At 39.7% G+C, this 12,048-nt stretch overlaps 1 protein-coding gene across 1 annotated transcript in view; it reads right to left on the reverse strand.

Annotated features, from left to right (window-relative positions):
- Nucleotides 1–12,048, reverse strand: part of RYR2 (ryanodine receptor 2) — a 682,530-nt gene that overhangs the window by 39,697 nt on the left and 630,785 nt on the right. Inside the window, exons 89-91 of the mRNA XM_070228795.1 lie at nucleotides 7,079–7,183; nucleotides 3,755–3,836; nucleotides 378–1,675 (exon numbers count right to left, since the gene is read on the reverse strand). Coding sequence (XP_070084896.1) covers nucleotides 378–1,675; nucleotides 3,755–3,836; nucleotides 7,079–7,183 — 1,485 coding nt within the window. The remainder of the gene's footprint in view (nucleotides 1–377; nucleotides 1,676–3,754; nucleotides 3,837–7,078; nucleotides 7,184–12,048) is intronic.

Here is a 12,048-nt window from a genome sequence, read left to right on the forward strand (position 1 = left end):
GTCTTTCTAATCAACTCTTTAAGGCAACTTGAAAGTAGTGACCACATCTTATATTTCTTTTAATTCCCTATGATACTGAGTAGTGTCAGACACACGGTAAATACTCATAAAATATGGTCATGTGGATGGAATGATTGTTCAGTTGACTAATGTCATTAGGGTGGTACTTGAGCTTACCCTATAATAGTTTAAGATAATTCAGTAATGTGCAAAGAATCTTCAAAAGGCTAGCTTTGCCTACCAAAAAGCCATTTCTCTTTGGAAATCTGAGTCACATATTGAACACCATTCTGGCACTAGAATGAAAGCTGACGTCAAGTTCACTCACTGTGCCCACTTGAAAGCCAGAGAGCTGCTGCGACTTAGGGATAAATTACCTGAAATTTGTCCTGCACTTCAGGGATGGGGACTGGGTTGCTCATGAGGTCACTGAGGCCTGCGTTTGGATTATGAGGAATGAGTTTGTACTGTCCTCCTTCTCTCTTCAGATCCAAGCCAAATATGTCCGAAAGAAGGTCACTTTCTTCTGTCAGCTCCTTTAAATCTGTTAGATCTTCCGAGGCCAGGGCAGTTTCCACGGGTTTCCTCTCCCCCTCCTCTCCCTCTCCTCTCACCTCATCCTGAGTGGGGTCTGGCATGTTAGCTAAGAGCTCTGCCACTTTGATCTTTTTCGCCCCTTCTACCAGGCTTCCTCCCAGCAGCAGGCTACAGATGATGCGGGAAAAGCCCCTGAAAACACTGGCCACAAAGTGCAAGAGGCTCATAAGAATACTCCAATAGGATGAAAAGAAGGCTGTGACCATGTCCTTCACCGTCATCTTCTTCACTTTCTTCATCTGTTTCTTCAGGCTCTTTAGGCTGAGCATTCGCATCAGGGTTAAGATGTTATACCTGAGAGCAAACAGGGCCGACTTGACTGTCAGAATGGAAAAGAAACCCATTTTTGGACCCTGCTCTTCAGGCTTCTCCTTCTCACTTTCTTCTTTATTCGCTGATCTCTCGTTCAAATCCGACTCTGAGATTTGAGCGGCCAGCTGCATTTCAAATATGGTGTCCTCACAGAAGTTGACAAAGAGTTCCATCTTCTCTTTTTCCCCCCCTTCGTTCACCACATCAAATATGAATTGCCTTTTGGACTCCTTGACCTGGGGCTTCTCCCACTGGGTTCGGCTGGACTCACTGATTTCAAAATAAACCCTCTCAATGCGTTTGGCACTGCCCATGATCTCAATGCGGCCCAGAAAGGGCTGGAAGTAATTCAGCACACTCTCTGCTAATTCCAGGAAAGTCTGCAGTCTAGTATCATTGGGCATGTGTTCGGAAAGATTTGTCAGAAGAACAGCAACATTGAAACCGATGTCCTTTGCAGGTTCATGGAACCGTTTGACAAATTCTTCATAGTCAAGGGTTTCATTTTCATCTGTCTCTGCACAGGACAGAAGAAACTCAGTCTCTGATTGCGTGTAGTGCTTATGGCTCTCCATTGCTTTATGGAAGTCCCTCTTGGAAATGACTCCCTTGCCATCAGGGTCATATTCTTTAAATGTATCAGAAGATGTTAAATCCTTTAGTTTTAAGAACATGTCAAAAAATTTCAGAATCATCTCCACGTTGTTGGAGGACTCCACAAGCATATCAACCATCTGCTTGCCGATGGTTCCATTAACAACATTACCTGGTGATAAAGAATTGCACTTGTTCAAAATGAACATTCCTGATAAAACCAGTGTCAATAGAGAAAATAACAATATAAATCTTATAGAACATCTGAATCAAGGATATCTCCTTGTTTATCTTCCAATATATGAAGTCTCAGGAAAAAATGGATAATTATTTCTAAACTCTAGTTTTAAAGAGTGATTACATGAACACACGCAAAACCATACTTACAAAGTAATTGATCAAAGAAGCAACATGTTTTAGGATAAAGAAACCTGGGCAAACATTTATATCCTAAAGCTAGAAACTGAAATCCGGTTTCATATTATTAATAAAATAATTATTATTATTAATAAAATGAGCATTTGCACAGCCCTTTAGGGTTGAAAAGTCACTATTCATAGACAATACCTGATTTAATGTTCCTATGCCTGTAAGGCAGGTACTTTTTATTAATTCTGCCTTTATTATTGAGGAAACTGAGGTTTAGCAAGGCTAAATGAATGGGCCCATTGTGACATGATTATTGAGGGTTAGTGCCAGGACGTTAGTGCCAGATCCTCTGAGAGCAAATTATATGCTCTTTCTGATGAAAAATGCAAAGCATCTCCCTCCATATCTTCATGGTACCAGAATGTTTATAGTTAGAAAATGGCAGATTACCGATAAGCTTGAGAAAATTAGATATTATCCTAAATGACAGAGTCAGAGAATGCTTTTATTCCTTGAACAGAGCATGCTATGTAACACAAGGACAGACAACAGAAGAAAGATGCATGGCGAGAGGTCTGCTGAGTCCATTTGTGAGGCAGTAAGCATCGTGGTTAAGAGCGTGGGTTTGGGGGCCAGTTTTCAGGTGTGAATGCAGACTCCACCATCTATTAGCTAAGTACCTGGGCAGATTTCTTAGCCTCTCTGCCCTCAGTTTCCTCATTTGCAAAATAGTCATAATGATACTATGAAAGTTATAACTGGTATCAGTATTAAACAAATACGGAAACCAGCAGCTGGCACATTGTAAGAGGCAAATTTTAAGTTGTCTTGGCTATGGCTGCCCCTAATGCTGCAGTGACTATAGTTGTTCTTGTTATTATTATTTTGACTAAAATTTGAATTGAGGTCATAGGAAAAGGATCCTGTGCTCAGAGAGTATAAAGTGGCTGCCAACTAAGGGTTTTAAGCAAATGTTGCATCTCTGAAGCCCTAGCACGAGGCCTGACCACCACCTTAGTTAACCAAAGTGCAGTTACGCAATGCATGGCAGACATAGAAACAGAGGGAAAAAAATTCGGAAGGATTTAGAAAGAAGGGTAGGTAACATAATTGCAAATATTTTTTAGTTGATTTGGTCCTGCTCACGTGATTTCATGGAACTCTCACATCAGTCTATCATTATCTCCATTTCATAGAGGAGGATACTGAAAAATGGAGATGAAACTTGTCCAAAGGTCCCACTGCTTGGAAGTGGGAAAGCAGGGCCTCGAAGGCTGGTGGCAGATCTTGGAACCCAAGCTCTTAACCACTATGTTTACTGCCTGATACAGAAAAGAAATGCAATAGCAAAGAAAGGCATGTTGGACAGAGAAAAGAGGTTGAATAAAACTCGAGAAAGGCACATGGTGGGAAGCACTACACGGCCACCAGCAGCGGCCTCAGCAGGCTGAGGTGCTCTGGGCAGTGACCTGCAGGACTTTGAGGACCCACCCATAGGAGCTACAATGCAGTCAGCTGAAAGCAGCAATTTACACAGTTGGAGTCCATCCAAATGTCTGTAACCCCCACTGGTTATAAACAAGCTAACAAACAAATAAAATCTCCTTTATATACTATCTGTCCAGAGAGCATACTCTTTAAGGTGTTAGTACAAAGTACACTGGTTTCACTCTGTAGATATGTAAACTGACATACGCAGGACTTCTCCTTTTTGAGAACTAACTTGAGAAAAGAGTGCTAGAGCCAGCCATAAGTCCAAGGTATCTGTCACATCTCAGTGCTGATATTTTATTCTTTGTAGCAATGCTGACTCCATAAGCAAGCACCTATTGATCCTTAAATAAAAGAATAAAGGGAATTTAAAAACATAAATCAAAACTACCTTCCAACATGGACAGCAACATGACCACCATATCCTTCTGAAGATCCATTAATTCTTTTAACAGCTCAATTTGACTGGAATCCTGAAAATATTAACACATTGCATTTGAGATAATATGAGAAAACCATGCAGTAAGAGCATCATACTTATTCTCACAAAAGGAGAACTGCTCTACCAACAGTCAACACTTACCAGCATTGCAGAACTGAAGGAAGGCCAAATAGAAGTATACAGCTTATTAGAAATATACCCTTCAGAAATAAAGAGCATTTACTATTGACTCCAACTTATGTTTATTAAAGTCCAGTCCGGCGTCGCTTATCGACAGTGATACATTCTGAGAAATGTGTCGTTAGGCAGGCCGTCACTGTGTGAACAGCATAGAGTATACCAACACAAACCTAGATAATACAGCCTACTATGCCCCTGGACTATAGGTACTAATCTTATGGAACCGCCATCACATACACGGTCTGTCATAGACCAAAATGTCGTTGTGCAGCACATGACTGTATTTGTAAGGACAAAGAACAAGTCCAACAAGAGTATGAAAGAACTAAGGCAGTGGTGGATTCTCAGGGCCAGGCAGGCAAGACTCAGTGGCTTTTGCACTTTGGGCATCTTTCTTTCACTTGGAAAGACTGTACTTGTTTTTTCTTCTTTATAATGTGTTACACAAAGATGTTATATATTTTGTAAAAATTACTTATTCTGGAAAAAACAGGCATAACAGTGAGAAGAAATAAACTTTTCTTACATAAAGCTAACCAAAAATGTACACAGGTGTTACCTACACTAATAGTGCACAGTGTATCTTATTTATCGATTTTATTATTGGTATCAGAAATCAAATATCAGAGATCAAACAGCTCTGATATTTCTCTGATTAAAATTTTCTGTCTTTGTTTTTGCTTTTGATTTTTCACCATGAAAAAATTTCTTTTACATAGATATGTTGTGTCCAAACATCACTGTGCTTAGATTCAGTGCCTGGAAATATGGAATGTCTGACATCTACATTACAATGTTATAAATCATCAGGTTTTCTTTTTATTTTAAACTATTCCTTTTAAATAAATTATACAAGGTATCATTTTACTCATTTGGATTTTGCTACATATAAAGCTAAAGTTCTACAAGCTGGAAGGGTGAGACTTTTTTTTTCTAAATAAGTTGTTACCTTGACTAGGTCTACAAACTGAACAACTGCCAGGTAACACCAGATGTTAATAAAATGATGGAAATATATCAGAATGAGAATTCTCTCATATATAAGTGAGTGTATAAATTTATTTCATATTGATTTCCTTTATTTACTAAAATGTCATTAGTGATTAGATGAAAGAATCATGATATTTCCTTATTTGGTTGAAGTTACCCTAACTAGATATTGACAAAGATTCTCTCCTTGACCAAACTCAAGCCAGGCTCCTCTGAGCCCTCTTCGCAACTAGGCTTCAATCTTGGCCTATAAAGACCTGAACAAACACTACCACAGTTTCTAACAGGTCAAGGCTGCATCCCTAGGATGAACCTAGCCCCCCTTACAGAGTGCCTGCCTGAGAAAACTCAAGGCTGCCAAAAAATTTACCATTTCTTCCAGCCAATACCTAAGGATAGGGCCTGTCTCCCAGTCTCTAAGGGAGCACGGAATCCTGGCTTCAATAAGTAACAGCTAATGGACAGAGCTGGCTAATCAGCATTTACACTGACCAATCCTTGGTAATTTTTCACTTCCCTGACTCTACTGAGCCCCTTCTAGGTACTCTACTGAACCCCCTTTTTATTCCCTCCTTTTCCCTTTAAAACACCCAATCACCTCTGTACAAATCAAAGTGGAGCTCAGTTCATGCTGGATTCTTTTCGATACTGTAATAGTTATTACTGATTACAATCTGTCCTTACCATTTTAATTAGCTTTGTTTATCTTTGACTATATTGTCCTGCCTGTAGGCCAGGGGACAGGTGTGAATATCCTCACTATCCTGGAGGAAAGGAGACTTAGGGAAGAGAGGCAGCTGGCCCATACTCATGGGATACGTGAAGGAAAATGGAGAGGCTGGACCGGTGGTCTTCCTGTCACTGACTAATTGGTCCAAGGAACACAAGGGTGGGTTTGGAAGCATTGAGCTATTTATTCCAAATTTTTTTTTCCCTTTTGTTATGTTAAGGAGATGCAATTACCAACCACCCTGAACCAGACTAAGCCTCACCAAAGAGCTCCACCTCTGACCTTTGCCTTATTGCTTAATGCTAAGATCTCTCCAGGAGATGCTTAGGCCTTACTACTGTAACCTGCAGTGTATGTGGAAGTATGTTTTCCAACTGAGCCTGCGCAAGCGAATACCCTCCTTTGCCTTTTGAATATTCATCCCCCATCTGAAATGAAAGGTCCCTGCTTCAGGGACACCATGACTCTGGAAATGATTCCTCATGGTTTCCTATTTGCTGCAAATATACCTTACCTTGTGAGACAACTACTTCTGGTGGAGAGTCTGATTTAACTCACCAGGAGGGAACCCATTTTGGTATCAGTAACATTCTGAATTTAAATCTAGCATTCTTTCCTCTACCTGATACCTGACAGAAATCCAAGCCCTGAAAGATACATCAGATCTCAGCACATACCATCAAAACTCACTGCTTCAAAGGGATAACTTTACTCAAGATTTATATTAAGAATTTTTCTACTTGTGCATTTCTTAGCTTCAAAAGGAAAAAGATACAGTAGTGAGAAAATAACATGCTGATGTTTTCAATATGTGCTCCCAAATGAACATTAAAACATGGAAATCTGTTTATTCTTTATTTGCTTATCCTTATAGCTATCTTCTTCTCTTCGACTTTCACAAAGTTAAATTTTCCTGTTAATGGGTGAATTGTCATCTATTGAGAACAACTGCTCATTTATGACCCTCTAAGAAAATTGTCTCCCTTTAATAAGGGATTTGTAATAGATTACAAATCCTTCTTCAATTATTTCTATGGAGCAGGAAAATTCCAGTGAGTAATCATTGAGAAGTGTGTCTATGAAGGACTGTAAAATGCACAACGTTTGGGGACCACAAGGTTTTATTTTTCCATTATATTCAATTCCTTAATATCTTTTGTTCTCAAATTTGAATAATGGCTCCTATCTATTCTCAGCTTGCATAAAACTCTTTTATTTAAAAAAATGTTTTTTAATGTAGAGTAAAAGATGTATAAAGAACTAATCTAAGAAAGATAATATTCCAACAAAGGAAAGCAGGAAAGCATGTGTAATTGGCCAATGATTGCAGACTCTGGTTTGTCATTCAGGATAGTGGAAGAGAGTTAATTTACCTGAGACAGCTTCATCTGCATGTGGGCAAATACATGAAGAAAACCCACCACCGCATCCCATAGCCTGCTGTGGGCCAAACTCTGCTGATTTCCAGTGCAAGGACCCTGGGGCAGAAACAGACAAACAGCAATCATTCCTGATATGCCAAAATAAACTGGACAATAGTAGGGACAAAGTTAACTTAGTGTTGACATATCTTATCACCAACATGTTGTCTGAAAAGGCAGGAACCCAAAAGGAAAGATATACAGTGATGATACTGGTACAGTGCCCTGAGGAAAGAAGGATACTCTTCTGTGAAATGTTTAATATAATACAGCCCAAAAACCATTTCTCGAGGATTTTCATATTCTGTTTCTGTATGAATAATAAAACACTGCCAAAGAGAATGGTGAGTTATTTCATTTTTGTCTGGCTTTGGTTTTGTCCATTTAGAAGAAAAGGGTCAAGTCCAGTTGTTTTTGTTTTTAAGTCAATCAGTAGTTACCACCTTGTGTGAAAAGAATCTGAGATTACACTTAAGATGAGAGGCAATTACTTCTTATTGCTAAATAGTAACCTGGACAAAGCCTTCATATGAGGAAAAAAATCCTCTTCGAAGCTTTCTTAATTATGCACCTGCTTTGCCAGTCATACAACCATTGCCACTTTGAAAGATTAATGTTAGTCATTCATTTGATAAACTCAGAATCCAAGGTAATTGGAACCTAATGTGCTGTCTTAGCTTACACATCAGAAGGGATCTTTCTGTGATACTGGAGACTACGTTGTAATGGGCAGAGCATTTGGATGGAGACAATGTCTGTTTTACTTCCCAAGGAAAAATTCTACAATCACTAAGTTTTGCAAACACATTCAAATCAACCAGAAAAATAAATAATAGGGATTTCACTTCAAAAGAAAAAATATATACAACACAGTTCTTAACTTTCAATTCATTCATTCTTTTAGACAAATGACTCATAAAAAAATTTAAAGTGGAGAGAGCATTAAAACATTTCAGATTTTACTCTAGAAACAAGTGACTGGAAGACATGACCGCACTGAAGACAATGACAATGTTGAAACGGAACTTTGTCCTGTCTCAACTTCTCTTGAGGCCCTACAGCTGAGAATAAAAGACAGTAAACGCCAAGTACCTCCATATTCCAAAAGCAAAGTGCTAGACTCAGTACCTGCGAAAGGGGAGACTAAAGAGATCTTCCCAGCCTAAGACTATAAGCAGGTTGAAGTTGAAAAGAGAGCGTTTAGAGAGAGCTCGCCACATGCTGGGCATCTCTGCCTTCCACCCCTGCTGCAATGGGAAAAGAGAGGGGCTGCTTTTGCACCCCTACACCAAGTGAGAGAAGAGGCTTTAAGAGACCCATCCGGACTGCTTGGCTTCTGTCTCCTGAAATTGGGTAGCATAAGGTTTGGTTTTAGAAAGTGTGACAGACAGAGGGTGATAAAATAAGATATGTGTTTCTTATATGGGCTACCCAGGCAGGAGCTACCTTGCCCAACAAGACTCTGAAATCTTGCCTGACAAGACTGTCTGAAAGGGTAAGGTGATTCCAAGGTGGAGGGGGCCACCAGATGCACAGAGTCTGTGGAATAATTTGAAACTGGGTGGAATAAGAGGCATTTCCACGCACTGGAGGCAGTAAGAGAGCCACGCCCCCTTATTGAAGAAAGAATACAATAGGCCACCCCAGAGGGCCAGCTCCACAGGGCAGTCCTGAATTACATGTGCCCTGGAGGAAGACCTTTCCTCCCTCCCACAGTTCCACCCTTGAGGAAGCCTGAGGCTGACAAGGAAAGGAAGGAAGAAGAGAAGAACCCTGTGGTGAGACAGCAGAGAAGCCCAGGTCAAACTCCTGGCCCTCCACTCTCACCCTGAGGCCTTTCCAGCATAAAATCAGGCCCAAGGGTGAGGGGAGATTTTAAATGGCATAAGAGTTAAGTGACTGTGCCACCATACTATTATTATTCTTGTGACAAAGTGGCTGAAGGAATTTTATTTATCTGAGAGTGGCCTGAGCACAAGAGCCATTCAAAGAGTGGTAAAGAAATGGTCCACAGAGCAAGTCTGAAAGGACAGTGGCGAGAAGGATCAGGTTATTTTAATTTACAGGTTAATAAATTCAGCCCATTCAATATATCAGGCTATAGTAATTTTACAGTGTACTTTAGTCCTGTCTGGCTGTTACAATAACTCTGGTTTCAAAGCAATGGATCCTCAGGATTTCACTGTGGGTCAAGTCCGGCATCCGCATTGTGCCCCGTGGTGCAAACACCAGGGAGGGTGAAAGCACAAGAGGCCATTAGGTGAACACTACATGGACATTTTTTTTTTAAAAGATTTTATTTTTTTCCTTTTTCTCCCTAAAGCCCCCCAGTACATAGTTATGTATTCTTCGTTGTGGGTCCTTTAGGTTGTGGCATGTGGGACGCTGCCTCAGCGTGGTTTGATGAGCAGTGCCATGTCCGCGCCCAGGATTCGAACCAACGAAACACTGGGCCACCTGCAGCGGAGCGCGTGAACTTAACCACTCGGCCACGGAGCCAGCCCCTCTACATGGACATTTTGAAGAAAATAAACTTGATTTTTCTTCCTCAGGAAAAATTTTCTTCATGTGATAATTAAGATTTGAATTAAAAGTTAATACATTATATTATAAAAGACAAAGATCCTCTGCAGCCCCTAGGTGACCGAGAGTTGTTTTGTAACCCTTATGTGACGGTGTTGCAAATTATCTGTGGTGTCATTTCCCATGGTTCCTGTTATCCACAGTCAACTGCAAATATCCTCTGCCCCCCACAGGCAGCCATCGACTCCACCTTGGCTCCAGGATCCTCCTTCTGACGTATGGTGAGGAGGTCAATAGCAACCTAACGCTACGTGACAGTGCCTACGTCATTCACCTCACGTCATCTCAGCACGGAGGCACTGTACCATCTCACCTCATCACAAGAACGGCGAGTACAGTACCGTAAGACACTTTGAGAGAGACAGAGAGACTACATTCACATAATTTTTGGTATAGTGTTATAATTGTCTATTTTATTATTACTGTTGTTAATCTCTTACTGTGAGTAATTTATAAATTAAACTTTATCATAGGTATATATGAAAAGGGAAAACAGTAAATATAATGTTTGGTACTATCGTCATTTCAGGCATCCACTGGGGGTCTTGGAATGTATCCCCAGTGGACAAGGGGGCATTACTGTACCCATTTTTCCTTCTAAACCTCAAACACACAGAATGTCCTTTCCAAGACTTGCTCAACCTTAGGCCATGCACTTCTGAGAACCGGTACCCAATCTGAATGGAACATCTGCCTTGCCTCCCGCCTCACACTCCTATTTCTCATGATCTAGTCAGTGCCTGCAAGACACAAAAGCTTTGCTAACTGCCAGAAGGCAAGACGGTCTTACTTCCCGTTTGACCTTCTTGTGGCAACAACAAACAAAACTTTCTCTTTTCTTACCAATTACCTTGTGGTCTTACTCTGGGAACTTTGACAATACAGTGACTTCTTACTCAAGCAATTCTTCTTCTCTCATTATTAAAACTGGAATTAGAATCTTATAGATGATTACCTTTATTTTGATGGTTTTAGATTGCCCCTTATATAACTCTCTATAGTTAGCAAGAATTTGAATCAAAAAGCAAGATGCAACGCTGTAATCTAAACGGTAGTCCAAAACCAGCATGGCTAACGACGAGCTGCTATTCATAGTATCACTAATCATCAGCAAATATGATGCTAAGGCAAGCTTCTTCAAAATATATTTCACTAATGCAATGTGGTAACCTGAATTGGCTCCTGGAACAGAAAAAGGACATTAATGAACAAACTGGAAAAACCAGGATCAAGTCTGTAATTTAGTTTATAGGTTATGCTGATGTTAATTTCTTAGTTTTGACAAATGTATCGTGGTTATATAAAATGTCAATGTTAGGGAAAGCAGGGTGAATCATACATGGAAATTCTTTATACTATCTTTGCAACTTTTCTGTGTATCTAAAATTATTCCAAAATAAATTTTTACTAAAATAAGTATTGCAGAAACGATTAATTTATATAAAAATATGTCATAGAAACAAGGGTTAAGGAGAAGTTAAAAAAATGAACAAGCCATAATAAGCCGTGCTACTTTACCTGTTGTCCCTTGAATGTTCATCTAGAATGCTCTGTCTTATATAAATAGGTTAAAATAAAGAATTTTGCACATAGTGAGAGGTTAATGGATGCTTCTAGTTTTATGTAAATTCAGGAATCTCACTTATTTTAGGAGCCAAGAAATGCCCACTCTTGGCTGAAAAAGGCATTTAAGTTTCATTTGTTATATAGGAACCATTTTACTAACAGTTCGTATAAAATCCACTGGCTTGCTAATGTCATAGTTAATCTTATTTAATCAGGACAATTCACATTGAATGTGAATAATATGTTTCTAGACATGGATGAGAATATTAAGGCAATAATGGAAGCCAGGGAAGATAAGAAAATAGGAACATGAGTGGACTAAAACTGATTTAAAATTTGCTTTTATTTGATTTAAAGCAAAGTTATTAAATTATCAAGTGTGGCTTTTCCATTTTGAAATGCTAAGTACGGATCCTCTTCCCTGCCCAGGCAGAGAACAGAAAAAATGAGATCCTTCCAAAGTATGAACAGAGAGGAAAGAATGAGCCTGGAAGAGGTGAGGAACAAGCCATTATATGTCTACAACACTTACGTTTGGTCGGCTTTGCTTGGCCATGAATCCTTCATTCACTCAAACAGTCATTCTACAAACACCTGCAGCTACACTAGGCTCCGGGATACAATCTATTATTTTTATGTAACTTCTTCCCCCCCCACAGGATTATGTTTAATCTAATGAAGTAAACTATAAATTTCTTCTTCCTGATTTATCCTTAGCATATGGCACTTCAAACACAGTGACTCATTCAGAGTAATACTGGCCACGCAGACAG

Source organism: Equus caballus, chromosome 1 (assembly GCF_041296265.1).
Source record: "Equus caballus isolate H_3958 breed thoroughbred chromosome 1, TB-T2T, whole genome shotgun sequence".
In the NCBI taxonomy this organism is placed as follows: Eukaryota; Metazoa; Chordata; class Mammalia; order Perissodactyla; family Equidae; genus Equus; species Equus caballus.